General features: G+C 37.2%; 2 protein-coding genes across 3 annotated transcripts; one reads left to right on the forward strand and one right to left on the reverse strand.

The window, feature by feature from the left end:
* Window positions 1-205: 205 nt before the first annotated feature.
* On the forward strand, window positions 206-7,549 carry Smp_073200.1 (hypothetical protein; the record flags this gene model as incomplete). Of its 2 annotated transcripts, none has more annotated exons than XM_018793822.1 (5): window positions 206-355; window positions 6,230-6,534; window positions 6,572-6,725; window positions 6,770-6,969; window positions 7,007-7,549. In XM_018793822.1, the coding sequence occupies 5 exons, from the start codon at window positions 226-228 to the stop codon at window positions 7,304-7,306; spliced, it is 1,089 nt and encodes a 362-aa protein (XP_018648294.1). In that variant the 3' UTR covers window positions 7,307-7,549. The 2 variants fall into 2 exon arrangements, with proteins under 2 accessions (XP_018648294.1, XP_018648295.1); XM_018793819.1 differs by having other exon boundaries at window positions 226-355; window positions 6,230-6,538; window positions 6,576-6,725; window positions 7,007-7,388.
* A 4,520-nt stretch (window positions 7,550-12,069) lies between these two features.
* On the reverse strand, window positions 12,070-22,347 carry Smp_073210 (putative adp-ribosylation factor interacting protein). Its single transcript, XM_018793823.1, has 6 exons — window positions 22,222-22,347; window positions 20,983-21,155; window positions 20,753-20,939; window positions 17,116-17,315; window positions 13,894-14,234; window positions 12,070-12,554 (listed from the first exon to the last, which is right to left on the reverse strand). The coding sequence occupies exons 2-6, from the start codon at window positions 21,137-21,139 to the stop codon at window positions 12,414-12,416; spliced, it is 1,026 nt and encodes a 341-aa protein (XP_018648296.1). The 5' UTR covers window positions 21,140-21,155; window positions 22,222-22,347; the 3' UTR covers window positions 12,070-12,413.
* Between the last annotated feature and the right edge of the window lie 845 nt (window positions 22,348-23,192).

Genomic DNA, 23,192 nt, shown 5'->3' on the forward strand with positions numbered 1-23,192 from the left:
TCTTCATTCTTCCGATTCATCACAATAGCCAATTGAGCGATATTTATAACGGCAGCTATTAGATTCACTAAATTCATAGCTTGAAAAGGAACACATGAACAAAACTATTTTCAGACTTCAGGACGTGTTTACTAAAGAACTACTTAACTTTATTCAGCTTATCACAAGCTTATTGTTTATTGGACATATAATTCCGTAAGTGGCAAAAATAGTTTGTACGTTGCAATGGCCCAAACACATCAGCTGAGTGCCTTGCTTAAAGTAACTGCGGCTAAAATCGATGTTGAAGATAAACTTCTTGAGCACTACTTGAATAAGGTTGTGAAAGTCATAGGTTCATCTGATTTATCAAAAGGTTTGTAGCTGACTTTTCTTGGTTTGAATATATGAAATTTATGAATGCATACACGTAACGCTTATGATAGATTAATAATAAAACTAAGTCTCGAGATTGTTTGCCTCCTTTGTTTCATAAATCGTTCGAGCACGTAATTTTTAAACTTCCAGTATTTATGACTCCTTTTTGGTGTTAATGTTAATAACCACGTGGTCTCAGGATGTCGACATCCTCAGACATAGTCATATTTGGTCGTGATCGCTTATTTAACTCTAGACCTTCAGGCAGCTTATTGAAAGGCCGCAACACACTTCCTTCCCAAGACTTGTGATATGTTTACATCTAGGCCTTGACCTTGGCAATAAATATCTGTATTTGAGGCTATTTGGATTTTTTTCGTTACATTGCAAGTCATGTTTTCCCAATCTACATCAAATTAGGCTGTTGTATGGGATCTCGATCTATGTTAGTGTGTTCCTGTAGGGGAATATGTCAGTCTCTTCCATTCCTGAGTCCTAAAAGCTTGTCAGCTCATTTCTGTCCTATGTTTACGGTTGCCACATTTCATGCAGTTGTTTGTGGGATCAAATGTATAAAAGACAAAAGGATATAGGCTTTGTGTTAAGGGGTTTCATTTAATCTGTTTTCAATGTGACTACATAATAATCTGGAATAGTTGACGTGAACGAGTTACAGTCATTAGTAATATGACAGAATGGCCCACCAATGGACAATCAGTACTTGCGTTTGTGATATTTCTGATGTGTTTATGTAAATCCTGTTTTGGTAAACCAAGAATAAGTCCCCTTTTGAAATGTTCTCACTTGGCCATGCGTATACAGCCACTGACATGGAAGTCATACTTACTGCCTTCTCGCGGCGGGGGTGTTGTTTATTTATTTAAATACATACATATTGGTACAAAAGGGCACCAGATACATATGCGCTGCACAAAACAATGAAAATAGTGAGAGGAAGGATGAAAAAGAAGGGGGGGCTGAAACGTAAAACCGGAAGACTTTCAGTTAAGAAAGTTAGAACCACTCTTTATGAAGGAAGTAAAAGAAGGTTACAGCAGGTTCGCCACTGGCTTCTATTCTGAGTCATATCTGATAATGTCTCTAAATGGAGATCGTTTAGATAAAACAGAGTTTTCACCATGGGCGAGATGCTGCATAAGTTGAAAGAAAGGATACACAAATAGGGAATAAAAGGGAGTAAATAAGCGACGTGGTAAATAATGATGATAATAATGATGTAAATTGTCTTGTTTCTAGTAGGAGCAAGAGTAGTATTGTCAGTAGAATGCGTCATTTCATTTATTCGTGTGTGGGCTGTAATACTGCCCGGGTGCCCAAATTGAAGCAGGTGGTTTTCTTAGGGGGCCACACCCCGAGCCTTTGACCTAGAGGTCTAACCCACAAGGCAGTGGAGCATCGTGAGGAGATGCAGTCCCATGGTAGCCGGTAACCAACAATTGGTTCATACGCCATTTGTTCGTTCAGGATACTGGAGCCCATGTGCACCATTGGTTTGGAATCAAGGTTTTCCAACTCCCCTAGGTGGACTTACCGTGTCCACCAACCCGGTTAAAGCGCCGGACATTCTCTTTTCGTCCTCTCACTTTTGTGAACATGACCCCCGCCACGAGAAAGCAGTGAGTAGGACTTCGCTGGCAAAATCTATATACGCGTGGCCTTGTGAGAGCATTACGAGAGGGAGAGCGAACTCTCCCCACTCTCGGCCGTACCAGGGCATTCGGGGGGTGTTGTTAACCAAAAGCGAATGTTCGGCGCTTTAACCGGGTTGGTGGACACAAAGAGTTCACCTAGGGGAGTTGGAAAACCTTGATTCCAAACCAATGGTGCACATGGGCTCCAGTATCCTGAACGAACAAATGGCGTATGAACTAATTATTGATCACCGGCTACCATGGGACTGCATCTCCTCACGATGCTCCACTACCTTGTGGATCAGACCTTTAGGTCAAAGACTCGGGGTGTGGTCCCATAAGAAAACCATCTGCTTCGGTCTTGGCACTTGAGCAGTATCACAGCCCTCATACAAATAAAATGAGATGACACTAATTACTGGTAATACTGTTCTCGCTCCAAATAAAATTCAGACAACTCACTTTCATTTGACAACATTCATTTTTATTTTTTTTATATACTGCATCACTTATCTACTCCCTTCTATCCTCACTTTGTGTATCCTTATTGTTCAAGTTATACAGTGCCTCACATATGGTGGAAACTCTGTTCTGTCTAAACAATCTCGAGTCACTGACTGGTCAAAATTTGAATGCTACCACTGAATACGAGTACTGAAGCAGTCTTTCTAGAACCACGTATGCCATTCAAACTGGCTTCCTTCAACGTTCGCACACTAATGCAGATCGGACGACAGATAGGGTTGGCTATGTCTTTGGGAAGTCCTAATATCGACGTCGTTTAGATGGCCGATGGGGACTTGTTGGTCGCAAGACAGATAACGGGGACCGTCTGCTGTAACTGTGCACAGACCACAACCTGTTTCTGGCCAGCACCAACTTCTGGCACAGTCATCGACGATGTGCCACCTGGCGTCCTCCTTCTGCCTCTCAAGCCTGGACTCAGATTGATCACATCGCGATCAGCTACCGCTGGTGTGGTTGTGTACAAGACTGCTGCTCCTTTCGGAGTACCTATCTGGACTCTGATCATGCCCTGGTCTGTGCCAACCTTACTTTTCAGTGGCCAACAAAAAGACCGTCACCAATGTATGGATGTTAGTAAACTGGTTGCAACTTCTGTTGCAAGTAAGTATCGAACCTAGCTAGCTTCTAGGCTAGCTGCCATTCCACCGAGAAGTACAAATGAGCATTGGTTGCAACTGCATGACGCTATGAAAATGGCGAGTAAAGCCGCTTTCGGTTTCGCGAAACGTCCCGGTTATAAGCACTGGGTTTCTTCTGGCTCCTTACAACTGATCGAAGCCCGTCGGCCTGCTCCAGGTGACCGTGAGTATGACCACAAACGAAGGCTGTTATGTAATGAAATTGGGCAAACCTTGCGTAAGGACCGAGAAGCCTGGTGGTCGGAGCGTGCTAATGAGCTGGAAGCAGCAGCTGCATCTGGTAACTGCCGGAAGCTCTTTCAACTTATCCGAGCCACTGGCAGCAAGAAGTCTGGTATGGGCGAAACAGTCTGTGAGGTTGACGGGATGCCAATCACTAACATCCATCAACGTCTTAGTTGATGGGCAGAGTTCTTCGAAGGGCAGTTCAACTGGCCTGCTGCTCCGGAAACATCGATCAGACTGTCCTGCTCTCCATGGCCTGTGACGACTGATCCACCAAAAGAGGCGGAAGTCCGTAACAAGCTCCAACTCTTAAAGCGCTACAAATCACCAGGCCCAGATGACTAACCTCCGGCCCTTTTTTAATGATAATGGTGACTTTCTGGTTATGGAACTGACAACGTTGTTTACAAAGGTTTGTGAGCTAAAGAGCGTTCCGACATTATAAAACGAATCGATAGTTGTCCCTATCTTTAAAAAGGGTCCCCGTCGCTTCTGTAACATCTATCGGGGATAAGTCTACTTCCGATTGCGTCCAAACTATTGGCTTCTGTCATTCTTCGTAGGTTGTTTAAAACCTGAGAAAGATTGACTCGCGAGGAGCAGGCTGGTTTTCGTTCTGGTCGAGGATGTATTAATCATATCTTAACCCTCCGCCAAATGCTAGAACACCGTCATACTTATCACAGACCAAGAATCATAGTGTTTCTTGGCATCAGGACTGCCTTCGATTAATTGGACAAGACGGTTCTCTGGGATCGTCTATTGAAGAAGGGTGTGTCTGAGAAGTTTATTAACATCCTAAAGGCCCTATATACAAACACCTCAGGCAGAGTAAGGGCATACAACCACCTCTCTCCATTGTTCCATTCAAGCACTGGAGTTAGACAGGGTTGCCCGATCTCATCATTCCTCTTCAACTTTGCCATCGATGACATTCTGGAAACAGCTCTAATGGATGTGAGTAACGGTGGTGTGAATCTGTTTCCTGAAGAAAGACTTCTCGACCTTGAGTATGCGGGTGGTATTGTCTTACTGTGTGATGATACTCAAGCCATGCAATCCGCACTTAATCAGTTGACAATTAGTTTTCGTAGGTATAGTCTGTGCTTTGCACCTTCGAAGTGCAAAGTACTTCTACAAGACTAGCAGGACCCTGATCCTGCACTCGCCCTGTGTAGTGAGCATATAGAAGTAGTCAAGAAGTTCGTGTATCTGGGTAGCTGCATGAATGCTGGTGGTGGCGTGAGTGATGAGATCGATTGACGTATAATGAAAGCCAGAGCGGCTTATGCCAATCTGGGCCACCTTTGGCGCCTTCGTAATGTTAGTCTGGCTGTAATGGGTCGGATCTACAACGCGTCAGTAAGAGCAGTTCTGCTCTATGCTTGTGAAACCTGGCCTCTCCGAGTTGAGGATGTTAGACGACTCTCTGTGTTTGATCATCATTGTCTCCGAAGGATTGCTGACAACACTACGTTAGTAATGCAGAGGTTCGGCATCCTGTCATTGGACCCAGTGACGATAATTTATTTGGTGTCACCATCTTGGAACATCGACTTCGGTGGCTTGGACATGTCCTACGAATGTCATCCTAGAGAATTCCTCGTTGTGTATTATTTGCCGACTCCAGGACCGGTTGGATAAAGTGCAAAGGTGTTCAGTGTATGACATGGTGTCGTGTTATGAAAGAAAGCTGTACAGGACTGGCTTGTGTTGGTCCTTCACGACTCCCTGGTTGGGGTCCTAGAGATGGTGCAACTCAGTGGCTAGAGACGTCACCAGATATGGCTCAGAATAGAAGCCAGTGGTGGTCCTGCAGTAACTTTACTTTCTTCATAGAAACATGGACGTAACTCCTCTAACTGAAAGAATCCTTTCTGGTTGTACCTTTGCTAAGTGAGCTGCTTATTTCAGTGTCATACACTAATTATGTTCGCTATTGTTCCCATTTTTCTTATACGCGCCTTACATCCTCATTGTTATCGTGTGACGCATATTTATTTGATGCCCCTTTGTACTAATTTTTATGTGTTTAGGTAAATAAATAGGCAAAATATCCATTAACTAACTGTGATTAGGTCACCTCCAGTCCTTTTTTATGAAGGTAGCAGGTTTAGTACAACTTGAATCCCTACATGTTGTAGCCTCAGGGTTCAGTCGAATTCCTCTAGTTGACCGCTATTTTCTGCAGAGACTGATTCTATGCAATAATGTAGTTTTGAACTGACAAATATGAGGTAAAATAGTTCAAATGGCCTGATATCTAAACGACTAAAAGCTCGATACATCACTTAAATAGTTTAAGCTTTCAGCGGCTACTGCGCTGCAGTATTCAGTCGTTTCAAATGTTAACTAGCCTCGGCCTGTAAGGTCAGTGTGTGTCTGGATAAAGAAAAACTCAGTATTATTCATTGGGTGTGGATTTGTGCCTTGCTGATCAGTATACATCACAATGCACTTGTATGCATTGTTTAACGGTTGCCGACTGCTTGACTAGTTTACTTGAATTTTTCTAAACTTCCTCGCTACCCTCTGCTTTTTGTACCACCCTTTATTTTTTCGTGTCATCAGAATATAAAGATACCGATATTAACAGAAGTTGTCTAGGCATCTTAATATTGACCGACTTTTCTCTAGTTTATGCAAGTTCACTAAATCCTCCATCCAATTTAGTCCAAAATTTTAGTATTGCACTTTTTATGTGTTTATATAAGTATATCACGTCTCAATCTTTATTTTCCTCCAATTTCCTATCATTTCATATCTCTTATGTTTTTTCGTCTGGTAATGTGTACCTTTCAGTTCGAAATCATAATTTTTCTTCTTTAGCACTCACGGAGGAATTCGTATTATCTGTCAAATGCTTAATTAACATTTGTTCAACTGTTCAAGGAACAAGTCTTTTAAAAACCGTGCTGTCAACTCAAGAAAAACGTGAAGAGTTCACTCGAATCCTTGCTACCCTCTCTTTGAATAATTCAAGAATTCATGCTGATTTGGCGTCTCTAATTATTGACTTGATTTCTAATTTGACTAGAGATCCTGTTTGGATTAGTCATTTTGGTGAACATTTCGATAACAAACATATTAGATCGATTCTTAGTTCAAGTTCTTATGTTCAGAAGTTTCTTCCAGTAAGTTAATTTTACTAATTGAGTTTGGTTATTGAAGATAGTACTTAACCTAAGTAGCCTAACATCAGTACGCCACTCCGTATGTTCCTCAGAACAATTACGAAAGCTGATGGGTTTATTTTCGAAGGTGGATTCTGTCCCAATCAAAATTCTCATAGCTGGCATAATAAAAAATTGCTCATTTGGAGATGGTAATTCGTAATAATTTAACTTATTTTAAAATATGGATTCCCAGAGCTTCATTGTGAACTTTTCAACAAGGGCGTCGGTTTGCTCGATGCACTTTTAGTTCCACTTTGTGGTCCAGAAGATTGTATTGATAAAGAAGACCGTGCTATATTGCCTAAATCTGTGCAGACTATAACTGGGAGCCCCCAATTTTCTCGTTTGTTTTCCACTGAGTTGTATCTCACTATTTGCCAAACATTTTTGCAGGTAATCTTTTTTATTTACTCTTTAAGTGTCAACTTAGTTTTGCTCCACCAATCACGGGCGAACATTTCTTCGGTCCAATGGAGTTTATTTCATTTTGCGTGAGGTACACAAATATGTAGCAAAAGCCGAAGAACAAATACAGTGTCCTGAAACTGACGAAGCAGTTACAAACAAAGAATTATTATTTTGCATCGAACAAGTAGTAGATCAACTCATTTGTGAAGAAAGTGAACGTGATGATCGCTATGCAAAATCCAGTCTTAGAGAAATAAATATTGACACAGAAACTAAAGAAAAACTTGATAGAGTGAAAAAAGACTATTTAGAATGCATGTAATGTCTGATATCGTTAATGTATTTCATTTTGGCTTTGTAAATACTCAGTACTCCAGTCGCTGTTTCTACTCTTTAATTTTTCTACACCCCAATTAATTCTAATTAACTCTTACGACGATGAACTTCAGCTGTTTAACATTGAACCTGTGTAACAACGTTCGTTGATAGCAATCACCTTTTTTATCACTAAGTGAAATTTTAAACCTTATTTGCAAATGCATTGTAGACACTTCTAAGAACGTCGAAGTTCAACGTTCTTTATAATCTATATGTATTCGACAGTGTTTTCAATTATCAAATTTTCCATCAATAGTTTTTAAAGAGACCCAACATATGGAATAAAATAAATGGAAAAGTAGCGGGAAACTTGATAATTTATACCACTTAAGTGCGAACTCAATGGAGATGGGTTTTTTCGGTTTCATTCTAGACTTTGCTCTGTTTCAAGGTTTATCATGCTGTTTTAAAGTGTACATAAATGCAGTTATTTTAACGGACATCTGGAACTATGGTAAAAATATAAAGGCCAACTCTAAACATTGGTTATTCAGTACAGTTTCAGAATGATAATTCAAATTGTAATGCTCAATTTGTAAGCTCTTCCATTATCCCCTCCTAATTACTCTTTGCTTGATATTATACAAATTGAAAAATCTAATCTATCAATTGAGAGTAAATTCATAAATTATAATTTTTCTAAGAACAGTTATCTCTCTTCATGTCCATATTTATCCCTGTCACAGCCAATGGCAAAAGCTGAAAGTAAGGGTTACAATCGTATTGGTTTTGTGTTGAGACAGATACAGACTTGTTAATTGAACAAAACAGCACAAAGGCTCTTTTTCACCTTATTCGTTTTAGCTCTGTATCAACAGATAAGTTCCACATGGAATATTATAAGAATAATCTGGGTGTAATTAATTCTTGACAACAAGAATTAATGGGTAAAAAAATTGTGGATAGTTTGTATCACAAATATTGGTCAACTCCCTGTAAAGATACAATATGTCGCTTACAGTAAAAGTGAATAAATGCTGAGTAAATAATATCATCGATAACTGACTTGAGAAAAAATTCAGTAATTAGTTCACAGCATGAAGGCATTAAGTTACTATTATTTTTATTGAACCAGGTTATTACTCAGAAAAATAAAATAAACTATGGGAACAAGGAGTGTATCATCTGAATTCGAATTAGGAATTAATTTTTGTGCTTAAGGGATTTATGTTTGTCTCCCTAACGTTTAGCGTCAGTTACCTTTCAGAGTGTTAAACGTTGATCTTGTCTATTCAGCAAATTCTTAAAATATTCCCTTCTAATTAGTTAGAGGTACTGGAAAATTATTTAAAAGAAATTTAAACGTTTGAATGATTTCGAAACAAATTGCATTGTCATATTAACAGGAACAGTGGAAGGATAAGAAAGCCTATACATCACTACAGTATAATAAACAAACGAAGGGTTATATGATGTAAACTTCGGCTAAATCTACTAAGTGAACTAAAATAAGATAGGAACCAGATTATTTTTTAGTCAAACTATCGTTGTTTACAGTGCTCTTAGCGAAAAACTTAATTTCGCAGTAGATTCGTTTGACTATACGCTTAACCGATTTACGGAATTCTAAATAACGGTATAGGAAAGTATTAAACAATCAATTCTATAAATAGACTAACAGCTTAGTAATGGAGTCACCACTCGACCCACCTCTAGTTGACTGTTTCATTGCTAATCTCGAAAACATTATACTTGGACTAATAATTGACAACCATCTATACAAGACGCTTCGTGACTCAGTGTAAGCCACTTCTTCAGAGAATAAATTTTTCTACTCATTGGGATATTACAAATATATTATTTATTTATAACAATCTACCCAATGCTCAATTTATTCAAAATTATCAAATCAAAACTTGGTAATGATACCTACAAATCTATACGAGAGATACTTAAGCGACACTTTCATTATTTGTGACCAAAACATCAATGTCAGTGACATCCCGGACGCGTTCAATAACTGTCATCAATCATTTAATTTCATGGTAGAATGAAAGTCAGACTCATAATGCCACCTCTCAGATGTTCTGGTAAAAAGGAGACCTAGGAGTTCTCTACAAAGATCAATACATAGACAGCCAACATCAAATGGTCAATGCACGAATTTTCAAAGTTGGGTCCCACTGAAGCAAAAGAGAAACTTGATCCGTTCTCTGTTCGAGCGCTAGACACATCTGTACAGAGAATACAATCAATACTGAACTTGACTACTATAGGCACTGACCAACAGCAGATATCCATCTAGATTCATTCAGAAAAATCTTAAGCCCAATCAACAATGTGGAGATGTCCGCAGCACCAAAGGAGACTCTTCCTGAACATTCATTTTGAAGGAGATAGTGTGGCAGAAATCAAAAAAAGTAGACTTTCAAGATCTCCGAGTACAACATTCCATTCATTTGAACTCTGCATAATCTTTAATAGTTGGCCTATGATTCGAAGTTGCGTGAAGAATAAACTCCCGCTTTGGGCCAAATCAATGTGCATCTATCAGTTTACTTGTTCTTGTGGAGCAGGCTATATTGGCCACATAAAGAGAGCCCTTTAGAAACGCATCTCCGAACATTACCCTGCCTGGCTCTCCAAAGGATTGCACAAGTCTGCCAAAGGCTCGACCTTGGAGCATCTGATCTATCCCGGTCACTCTGCTTCTCCACAAACATCCCTCAGAATTATACATAGAGTTGACTCAATAGGAATGCAGTTGGAGAACTTACGTACAGCAGATCCTAATGCTATTCACCAGTTTAATCATAACCTTTTCGTACAGTATGATCAGTTCCTCATCCTTCTACAGCCCTAATCTCCCTTTTTATCATCTGTAATCTATCGTTTTTCTCCATATTATATTGTTTCTACTCCTTCCCAACTATTAATTAGCAATTACTACAACTTTTTTAATTATTCTGTTCTTAATAGCTATCAAGTGGGTAATTATTTCACTTTATCACCCTTTCAATATCTGATTTTCAATCCTCGACAACATATCACTCTAAGTTTCTTAATGAATTAAAACTTTTATATCTTACTATTTTAATCAATAAGGATTTATCTTTTTTCCAAATCAATAGTGTGTTAAATGTTTAATTAATCACAACAAGGTTACTTGTCCCTCCATGTTTGCTAAGTGTCTTCTTTGTGCAAATGAAGGGACCCAGTTGGAAATAAATTTTAAACTCAAATAATTACAGTCAGTTATACACCTGTTTCCATGTGAACCTTACCAAGCTGTCCAATATGATTGCACATGGCCATTTTGTACGAGAATCAGGATACTAATAGCTCTTCTCACGGAAACTGACTGTACATATATCACACTAGATAGGTGACTTATCATCGTCACACTCTTACACCTCAGCTAAATGCAATCGATATTATCTCAACAAAAAGAAATAGACGTTCAATACTATCCATCTAAATATATTTTATCACCAGATATAGTCTTTCAGAAGCATCTTGGCTCCTAAATGTGTCTTACATCCTGTTTTAAGTTTATTACTCAGATTGTGATTAGTAAAACGGGGAATCAGAGTTTTTCGTCTTATATAATTTAGTTCGATCTAAGATACCCAGTAGCCGTTCTGTGGTACTGAGAAACAAACTGACCTTAAAATCTGTTCGATTCAGAGACACGTATGCATTTCATATTTACTTTGCTCTAGCTAGTTGCGTTAGGTATATGACTAAACCAATCCATTTGGAAACCACCCGTCTATGTTGAAATAACATGAGAACTTTTTCTCAGCCACTAAACCACGAGATTCGGCAGTATTAAGGCACCTGAGTTTTATTTAGTGGTGTATTTATTGCTCTGGTCTTTAGGTAGTTGTAATGTTTTCTGGAGACGATATTGAGCAAACTAGTATGGTGAATCTGGTCCTGATAAATCATCAATTAGTTTTATTTTTATACACACCATATTAGTGGTTCTACGTGGTACATTTGGAATTAATGGTGGCCGAGTCACTATAATCCAACTTGTGCATGATCAGTAAGAAGTATGCAAGCAATTATAATCCAGATAGTAGGCAAATTATGCTCGTTGTTCACTCCCATCAATGTAAAATGTATGCTGACATGGTTAAATTTCACCGGTTACGTAACATAAGAGTTTACTAAACTACATTGGGAAGTCAGTCGTTGCTGATCGTACGATTGTTTGGTGGTGGTTTGCCATTTTGAAGGATATCTGCGTCATATTATATAATAACTCGGCTGAAAATGGTGACCACCGGATGACCCAGATATATAATACCCTATGTCCTTGGTTCGTTTACGTGTAGGGACGGGACAGCCGTCCAGTGCACTTTGATCTTTAGTGACTCTTGAACATATCCCATGACTATTCAAAGCCTAAGAGTATACACAGATATTACAAAGCACACTATAGTGCACAGTGAAATCAGACCACAGATACGATTAGATTAATCATTTTCAAGGAGTTTGGTATGGATCCCCAGCTGTCACACTCTTTTCAATATGATTGTACTTCGCGTTACACAATGCAGTCGGGACTCCTGAGTTGCATTTAATTCGAGTTGTTACTAAGTTATAGCAACTAAGGTTCGAGTTCAGCTACACCTAATTCAATCTGGACACCCATGTAGCATCATTAACCCTTGGGAAATGTGGCTCGAGTTCTATGGCATGAAAATAAGAATTACTGACGGCCATTCCCGGTTAGCAGTTGTACAAAAATGACAAACATTTACTACGTAAATGTAAATATAGATTTTGAAGATATGCAACAACTTCATAAACAGTAAATACAAACGTAATAACACATTATCAAGTAAAAAAAACAGTAAGAATATTTAAAAAGTTCGAAACCCAAAGCACTGTAAATGTCCATAATTAGTATCACCGAAGTCACGAATTTTGCACTTGTGTGTAAATACATATGGGTTGAAAATGATCTGTCAAAAGAATGTATATCACTCAATGGGCTCACAGCACACATATGGCAAAACTAGTAATCACATGTGTTTATTACATATTATAATAAAAGAAATGCAAGTGAAACAGTAACAAATAGAAAAAGAGAGAACTAGTTAGTGGCTAACTCCATTTTCTGCGTTTGGCAATTTGATTTTATACTGGTTTAGAATTTGATCCAATTGTTGATTATTTCCAGAGAAGAATGCTGATGTTGCATTCTGTAGAAGTACTAGTTGATGTCGCATAACGCGCAGCTAATGACAAACGAGGTGTAAATATGACAATAGAACAAGTAAAGATTAAAAATATCCAAAGAATATTATTAATCTTAGCAGTATATAAATTACATAGAGGATGACTGATGATACCCATCTAAAAACAGAGGTATCCTAGGTCAGTTATCGTTTACTAATTAGCTTGCAGGTTTGATACTTTAGCTTCGTTTAAGTTTGTACAGGTAGACTGTATCATAACCCGGCTTACACAAAAATGTACTTAGCTTCGAAGTCTCCCCTAGATTTCACGTTAGAGTACAAAATGCATAGTTTAATAATATATTTTACGCAACACTACATTGCGTACATGAAATAATTAAAGTGTTAGCCTACAACTAACCTGTAAAATTTCTCCGAAATCGGGAGAATTATAGCACCTTGACACCGCATAACTTACCATCATATTTATGCTAGAATCTTGCATACTGACAGGAAGAAATAGAGCGAGTCACTCAGAACGGATGCTTAAGCATTATATTATGGATTTTTTTAAAACAGGATAACTGCTGGTTTGTTGCACAAGCTTGTGCTTCTAAATTAAGTAACAAAAGTATTCCTTGAAAAGTCATTATCTTGAAAACTCTGTTACGTTATACAAACACTCAGCGGAACAGTGACTTGGTAATTAAATCTAGGTGATATTTGCCAGTCCTCCCAAGTAAGTAAATGTTAGGTGTCTATTGAGATATAGACAGACCTAGTGCTTTAAAAGTAGAATGGATTATCATGTTTTCAGTGAGTCCAGTCCTATGATATATTCCAAAACCAAGGTATAGTACGAAGACTACTAAAAATTTCACCTTCAATAGTAATACACGTACGCCTAAATTACTCAAACATAAAATGATGGTAGTGGGACATTATTTCCAGGACAGAGTGGGTTGGAGAATGCTAGTTGGAGACCTATGCTCCATTGAGGGTAATAGCAGTAAGTAGAACAATATTAGTATGGTACACATCCCAGTTGGTTTTTTAGTAATTGCGATATTATCTTAGAAATAAACTGATGTTGAAGCATGTAGATTCTCTTCAAGATTTGCGACTCAGTTGGTGCCTTAGCAGATTGGATGCGTTATAGTCGAAGTTCTATTGTGCATTAGTTGTTCAATTTATCTAACAGCCAAAGGTTCAATCTCGTTTTAGTAACGTACTGCCAACTGTTTGACACACCTCGCACTTCCTCTTGAAAAAACCGTAACAGTTAACAAGACTTCTGATTATTCCCAAACTTCTACATCAACAGTGATTACCATCTAATGAAAATTATATGTGCACAGTTTTCCTGTTTAACATACAATTTTAGATCTAATAAACTCACTCTGTTTTCTTGTAGAAATTCCAATTTACATAGAACAGCTTTTCTCAACTGGGAATACCGTTCACAAGCTGCATCTAATCGTGATTGTAAATTATGACTATCGTGAATCGAGTCAGCGGCAAATGAATTTCCTGACATTGTGATCCTAGTTGTAGTAGTGGGTGTGACAGTATCAGAATTATTATTAACATTAGGTTTTCTACTTTTTGTTTGATTCATTTCATTACGATAAGCATCATATTGTATACGAGCCGATTGCATACTAGAAACAGTAGTCCATGTATCTGTAAATGCATGACTAATCAGTGTGTTCAAAGTATCAACAAAATGGTTTAATGATGCTACAGGGATTAAAACAAAATAAATACCATAAATGAATAAAAAGATTAGTGAATTTTTTTATTTTAAGAAGATAGAGAGGAACATAATAAATAAATCACACTGAATGCCTCTAAGCCGACATTGACAAGTGGGTAGTATACCTTGAAAGGATGATAAGACGATGTTGATTTGAAAAATGTGATATATCTGTACAATACATTTTAAGGATTAACTCGGTCTTATTATTGCATTCTTTTAATTTATAGAGGGGATTGACTGTCGTAAAGATAGCAAACTTTTCATAACAGACAGACAGATACGTGAAATTAGAAAAGTTAAAATAATTGTATAATGATCATATGTTCAATAAACATCTGACATGAATAAATTATTGTATTGATTAACAAGAAAACGCATTACGGTAGCCAATAGTAGTGTCTTTTGACATCATTTTACTTGGAAGTGGCTTGTGCCAATAATCGCATTTTACTGCGTAACTGTCATCTGTTTAAATTTCAAATCCATTTAGACAGACATACATTCATAGTTACACTACATTTCTTCATAATGACACTGATTTATCAATTACAATCGACTGAAGCAATTCAGATGTTACAAAGAAAACTATTTTGATTATACAGTAAGCAGGTTAAAAATGAAACCAGTAGCCTCTATTATATAAGTGCATGATTATGTTATAATAAACAAATCAACTTATTCGCAGTGTAATGTTAAGGGAGTCTTCTTAAAACCATAATGCTTGCAATAATTCATAGAATGGTTTTGTAGAGAGTTAACAGTTACACATTCATCGTATAAAACAGAACTCTACGAACGATTAATGAAATGCAAACATGGTAACATTTATCATGGTTAAGCACTTCGTTTTGTGGTTAAATAAAGGTCGCAGGTCAGATAATGGTGACCGTCTACTGCAGCTTTGCGCAGCCTATAACCTGTTTCTGGCTAGCACTAACTATCGGCACAGTCATCCCCAATGTGCTACATGGCGTCTTCTTTCTGCATCTCAAGCCTGGACTCAGATTGATCACACTGAGATCAGTTATTGCCGCTAGCGTGGTTGTGTACAAGACTGCAGGGTACTTATCTGGACTCTGATTATACCCTTGCTTGGACCAACAAATTCATCGTTCGAAGGACTGCTGACATTCAGTGCCAACGCCATATTAGTTAATTCGGAGGTTCAGTAATGTGTTTGGGTACAGTGATGATAATAGAATTGGTGTTACCATCTTAAAACACAGATTTCAGTGGCTTGGGCGTGTACTACGAATGTTGTCCCAGAGAATTCCACATCGTGCTAACGCTGGGACCGGTTGGAAAAAGCGGAGAGGTGGTCATTGCATGACATGATGTCGTGGTATGAAAGAAAGCTGTACAGGACTGGCTTCTGCTGGTCTTTCACGACCACCTGGTTGGGGTCCCAGAGATAGAGCAACCTTGTGGCTTAAGACGTTATCGGACGTCCTCAGAATGGAAGCAAGTGATGGTCCTGCTGTAACTTTCTTTTATCATCATATAAGAATAACTTCTTTAACTGAAAGGATTCTTTTTGATCGTGTTTTCTAAATGAAGCGCTTCTCCCACTATTTTTTCCACGCTCTTATTAAAAAAAATTCATTTTTTCTATTTTATTATACTCACCTTCCCCTTTCTATCTCTTCACAGTCTCATTTTTATTGTGTGGCTAATATACATTTTGGTGTCTCTTTGTTCCAATGTTTTTGGTGGTTTTGTTCTCTGAGCTGGATGGTTTGGTCGTAGAGCTTTCATCGTTCTTCTGAATAACATCAGCAGCACAAACCAAAAGTGAAGTATTCGAATTTCTTCACATACGACTCACAGCTTGTGATGTAAACCTCGATCTTGATTGGCTACCTGGAGTTTGTGCTGATGATGTCGTTCAGAAGAACGACGAAAGCTCCACGACCATACCATCCAGCTCAGAGAGCAAAACTCTACCAAATTCATCCACTTGAGCTACAAATCTTAGTAGTAAAGAACTAACACTGCAACATTGATTTATGATGAACAATAATCCAGTTATTATAATCTGCATCAAAAAGAAATCTATTCAATCCCCTCAACTAATTTTAGGTATATATTATCAGTTTAAATTATAGTTATTTAATAGCGTGAATTAAGCATTAATACTTGAAAATCGTCTACTTCACTTATAAGAAAGTAAAAACCTGCATTTTTTTTCTGAAAATCGCTTAAAAATACTGGCCTAATTGGTACCCAAAACCTAAAACTAAATACTTTTCATACCAATAAAAATATATAGCCATTAAGATAAGTTGGTTTATATTACCACTGGCTTGATTGACGTTAGTTACTTACATAAAACAGAAGTGTTTCATTAGTTTCTTATGAGCCATTAAGATGTTATGTCTTTTGGTGTATTAATAATAACTAATTTGATTTTTAAGACCCTCAATAATCAAGTCGATTTATACAAATAATAGTAAGAAAAGTATATCTCGTTAACCAAGTGGATATTTATATACTCAGCTTTGAACTACTTTCATAATGTAAGAGCTGACATAACATTTGTCTACTAGAAAGACGAGTACACAAACCAATTATTCACTATTTAATTCAAGCCACAGGATGAAATAATACGACCAATCCTCCCTCCCAAAAGTGCCCTACCTTTAGATTGGGTTTTAACTTAAAAATCTAAACGCAATATGCATATCGCGAGACCCAAAATTCTTGGGTTTGACATCTGTAGAGGTCGTGCAAAGACATTATTGAAGAGTTCTACAGCGGGGAAAAACAGCCGTTTTTCATCTGAAATAAGCTCATGAGAAAAATCATCTTAAAGAAGATTAAATAAAACGTGAGATCAAGCCAAAAAGTACACATAATCCATACCCAATAATTTTTCTCCATTTGATATAACGATACGTTGGGTTTCTGTATTATAGGTGAATTCACTGCTTAAATCAGGCTGCTGTACAATTAAAGTAGTCATATGACTCGTAAATGCACGTTGGTGATGAATAGTTTCACGAAAACTATTAGCTAACTTTTCAGCGAGGTTATGCAATAGTTTATACTGTTGATGCATATTTCTATATCGAAACAAAGATAAAAGAAAAGAATACTACACACTAATTATTACTGGTTAGAAAGCTTGGAGAAACGTCAGCTGGAAGTTTAACACTTGTACACAGAATGTTGAAAGCATTTCAACTGGCAAAAGTAATTTCACCTTACCTCATTAGAATAGAGTTTAGTAATCTAATGACTCTTAAATATGATGTTCAACAACAAACAAGAAAACCCATCGAAAACCATATCTGTAATAATCACCAATACCATTAGAAAACTAGTAGTGATAAGTTATGTTTGTCTCCTATATGTATTAAAGTAAACTGATTAAGTAGATCTTACATGTTTACAAAGCTCCTAGCAAACAAAGCCTAAAATGGAAGAGTTTTTTATCTTAACCTATCCTAATCTTACTTGAAGGATTTTACGCAACTACAGACCCTATAACAATGGTGTAATCAGTTCATAATACTATTCATATTGGCTTTGAGGACTCTATTTAAAAGTTTTTTCCCGTTCAAATATTACTGCAACCCATAATGTTAAGTAAGTATTTGGGATAGCGAAAACAAATCATATTCCCATAATAGTTAGTCATATACAACGTATAATCTGGGACATACGTACCCCCCCCCAAGTTCCAACACCAAATCGGCGTAGAAAGATGACATAACAAGCTGATAGTTTTGGAAAAACTGTTAATCTTTAATAAATTGATTAGTCGATATTATGCATGTGTGAGAGAATAAGACAAAAATAAATATTCTCCAAGCATCTCTTGTTGGCCCAACTACCTCATCGATGTCACATGACTTTGTGAGTCTTAGTGACAATCCCCCCAGAAACCCACTTATATTTTACGCGAACAACTATGATTGCTGCTAGACAATATTCGTTGCGCACCTAAACACTACCCTGTTAGACGCCATTTTATAATAAGAACAGATTAAAGGAGGTATATGTGATTACAATCATGAAATTACTAAGGTATATAATTTCTATTCGGTAAACAATTTACACTTTATTTCCTATCAAAGCCAGAAATGACGTGTACCAGCTGAAAAAATCAATAAAGTGACTAAAACAAGTTGATACATGATTCGTTTTTTGTTAAAAGTAACTAAGTTTTATTTTTAACACACACGGCCTAAATGCTTGCATATTCGATGCGGTATGTCCAAAAGAGGTCAAAAGTTATATATTTATCCGATGAGCCTGAATGAATTTGTGCTACCGGTGTTCCTACCTTGAATTTTTAAATTTCACCTTCAGAATAAACTATGTTCTCATAAAAAGTAATTCTAAGCTAAAAATTTTATCACTGGTATCTCCAATTAATTAGTTGTATCGGAAAATGATTTACAAATCCAAAACATCTCACGCAAAACACTAACACCTTTGTTCAGACTAAATTCACAACAGCGTTTGGTCTTATTATTAGAAGCAAAATCCTTTCAAATACATTTTAACAAGAATAATGTTAGTTCAACAGTGGTCAATAATTTGAAAGCAGGATGTCAAATCTTTCAAAAGCACGTGCGGAAGTAGTACTCAAGTCAGTCAGTCAGTTACAACGTGCGACCGGGCACATATATGTATCGGTACAAGTTGTCATACCTCATTAGCACAACAAGATGAACACCAAGTTCATAAAATTACTTCATTGGTAGTAGAAACAAAAAACATTTCACATAAGGATATGAAAGAATTAGTTCATAGAAAAAAAGGTATAAAGTGATTTTGATCTCACGGTTTAAGAGAAGACAAAGTGTGTATTCACCTACTCCATTGTGATTGATTATGAGCCATGTAATGTGATGGTGTCCTATCTCAAAATCTGAACCATAACACAGAATAAAAACGTGATCTAAAAGGTTGATCTCATTATTTTATATTCATTCTTTCGACAGTTTGAATGAATATTCTCTATATTTTGTATCGTAAAATATCGTGAATTGAATAAACCTTATGCACTGCACTTAAGCGGCTTCTACGGTGAGAATTATTCGCATACATAAGAATTGTCAAACAGCAAGAAGAAAGTCAATTAGCGACATAACGCTTGGGAATGGAGGATAGCTGTATCGAGTAAAAGTCTGTAGGCAGCTATTTTCTATCGGACTGGAGCTTTGGTGATCACACAGCCTAACACCCTAATAACACATCATACATGGATCGTTTACGGTATGTTTTTGTTCCTCAGGAATAGTATTGTGGTGTAGTCTACTTATATCCACACAAGTAGTATATGGTGATGGTCAGACATAGAATGTATTTTGGCAGAAGATCGATAAAGAAAGAACAGGAATGAAGCACAATTGGTAACAAAATGCATGAGCAATGAAATCAGAGAAGACGGACTGATATTTGCAGAAGGAACAGTTAAAATTGAGACAGTTGATTGTTATTTTGCAAATTAACTGTTTACTGTATAGTTATCAGAATTTAGTGAGATAGTCTGTAATTTGTGCTTAAACACATTTGATTGCCCCCACCCGTGTTTTGTTCACTACAGTATGATGAAATGTTGGGGAAAATAAAACCTACATCGGTTATGTTCCTATTTTGACTAGATCTTTACTATTCTTATTCTAGTTATTACACTAGTATGTATTCGACGTTTCGTCTAACAATGTCATTTTGACTTGTGTGGTTAATCTCTCAGTCCCGTGGCAGATTGGGAAGTTCCACAGCTTTAAGTAAAATAAAATAATGTAGGGAAGAACATGCAGGGTCGCTCTCTACAATAACTACTGATACCTTAATGAGTTGAAAAACATAACTAGATATTTATATAACGACAACGTTGGCTTGAAATCAGTTTCGATAGGGAAGCAAAATATGATTAGTAGGCACGAAGTGTTACCATTTAGATACTAAACTTCTGCTTGACTTTTAACATTAATTAACACTTAATTGGAAAAACGGAAACTCCGTCATTTCTGTAATCAATCAGGAAGATAATCCCTTTACTTTGAGGCCTCATAGTTTGGTGGTCCTTTTCATTAATTTACTTTTTTCGCTCTTAAATAATCCATCATTCTTGATGGCACTAAGCCCACACTAATCACTACCACATTCAACGATAACGTCGCTACAGTTACCCTAGTCACAAGTGATTATCTTTAACCATCTAGTGGGTCAAATGTAAATAAAATGGTCAATAGGTTGAGCCCCTATATATCTTGGTTGCTGACACGAAAACTGAAGTTCATAGTGAGAGTATAAAGTAGCACTAGGCACTAAAACACTTTAATTCTAGCGATCACAGATGCAGGAAGGTGTCACATGGTAACTTGGTGTCTTTTAGTTAATAGAGCTTACATACAATGAACAGTACTAGAATTTACTTGAAAACAATATATATGGAAATTAAATTTTTTAATTCATTAGTGTGGTACGGTTGTTTGTAAATTAGATGACTGAATATCACCCGCTAAACACTTTTTGAACTAACCTAAACATTGAAATTCGATTCTCTAATTCCTGATCACAAGTTACACTTGCTGTTCCCAGTTTTTCTTCAATCATTTGTTTTGTACATTTGAATGTTGTTACACTCCAATGTTTCAAATTTTCCAAACGGTTTTGCAAGTTAAGACTATCATATGATTCCATAGGTCCTGTCTCATTACTAGGTCCATCTAGAAAACAAGTTAGAAACGAAGCAGCATAACCAACCCTCACCTCTTGATAATGATGAAACAGGGTTAACTATGCTGTTGCTAGAAGTAAGGTTCTGTGAATGTTCTATAGAGTTTCTAAAGACACTGGAGTTTGGTTCATGACGAATAGATGGTGGATTAGATGGTGCGGTAGTATAAGCATTAGCGCTAGCTCTCATTTATTTACATGAATTTCTAAATAAAGCGGGAAAAAAAAGTTAGGACATGAGTGCAAAATAATGCATACATCAGAAACTGGCAGGTATCAAGATATTTAGTTAGAAATATGACTCATTTATCAAACGCAGGTTCGTGTGCTTTCCTTTGGAATACACTGTACGGATTCATTGTACCATTCAGCTGCTTAAGCAGTAGTACACGGAGCAAGGATCCAGCGTGGAATTTACTGGCTGAATGAGAAGTACATTGGCTTACTGTATACTATAAGAAAAAGAGAATTGTGAAATCCTGATAGAAATACCATGAGTAATGGCAAATATCTCCATCTAACCACACTGACCACTAGTTCAATTAACCTAATCAAAGAATGTAACAGCATGGTTGAAAAGTCACAGCATATATTCGTTTATCACTATGAACTTGGCAAACCAAATTGGTTAATTGATTTTCAGGTGGCACACTGTGATGGAACGAAGTAAGAATTACACCAATACATTGCTGGACAATCAAATAAGTACTGTTAAACAGGCATATGATTAGAAAAACAGTAAGAGTCGTAGATGCATATGTTGGCTCACGCGAATATTTTTAAGCTCATGTAAACGTATATGTGCATATATGCACTGACTGATACAAACATGCATTTATAAGTTCAAGAAGAAACAACTTAAAAGAAAATATATAGCTTCTATTGAGCGATATATATAGGAACAGTGACTTTAGTGTTTGGATGTTGTGTCCATCACCACACCTACACAAAATATTTATCAAACTAAATTAACGACACTTAAATAACTCGAACATTGAAAAAGAAATCACTTGGTGGAAAACGTGCATATGAAAAATCAACCATCCTTGGTAAAATGTTTGCGGTTAACGACTTAAGTTTCTTTTCAAAATCAGTCAGGATCCATCCCAGAACTTCCTTCTGTGGGAGGGGCGGGTATAAGGTTTAGAAGTTAAATCTTCCAGTGTTATTTGTCAGATAATTTTTAGAGGAAATTGTGCGAAACATGAGAACCATTCCTAGCAACGTATGTTTATCCCCTGAATGTGCCGACTTTAACGGCTACCAACTTACTTGATGTCCTCCAAAAGTGCTAATCGATCGGTCAACTAAGTAGGAACATAGGAGAGTGAATAAAGCGACCACAAAGAAAATCGGTTGTTGTGTATGAACAAAATACGCACGAAAAGAAACGCAAGAAACTGACTTGCGCGGCTCAAATGGTCAAATGGTTTTGGGTGGAATATAAGAAGCTTTCGCTTAACAGGCTTCCGTATCTAGTGACGGTGGATTACTGATGCCTACAGATAGGAACCTAGGTATAATAACGACAAAATAGGAGAACAAAATAGAAGTCGGCAAATCATAGTAAGATACTATTCTTAGTCCTTAAGAATATGTCAAGTTTTCTCTTAAACGACTCCTGTGAAGTCGCTTGGACTAGCTTAGCCTGCAACGAATTCCATCATTTGACTACTCCTAAAGAGTTGAAGTTGTGACTATAGTCTGTTCTGTTGTGTTGTGTCTCCAGTTTCTGGATATTACCCCAAAGATTTGTGTTGGGACTAAGCTTAAGTAGGTGTTTATGAAGATGCCTAGAAGTGTTAAGGATGCTGTAAGTCATTAGGTCACCTCTAAGACACCTGTACTCTAATGGATTAAGGTTCAGTGATTGCAGGCGCTCTTCATAATGCCTGAATTTGAGTCCCCGAATTGATTTCATGGCTCGCCGTTGGATACACCACAGAATGTCCTTATCCTATTGAAGTGAGGGAGGAAATACTGTGCCTGTATTCTAAATGGAGACAAATAAAACTGTTGAACACCATATGGCATTTTCGTTGCAATTAGAGTAAGACTTTGGATAATAGGTTACCAACACTCCTAGATCTTTTCCAACTTGTGATACCGCTAGACGAGAGTTGCCTAAGTTGTAACTGTAGTCTGCAACATGTCTCCGATGGACTACTTTACACTTTGGAGTGTCAAAGGTAGGTCCGTTGTCACCTTCTCAACACTGGAGTCGAGTCAGATCCTCCTGAGGT

Source organism: Schistosoma mansoni, chromosome 1, assembly GCF_000237925.1.
Source record: "Schistosoma mansoni strain Puerto Rico chromosome 1, complete genome".
NCBI lineage: Eukaryota > Metazoa > Platyhelminthes > Trematoda > Strigeidida > Schistosomatidae > Schistosoma > Schistosoma mansoni.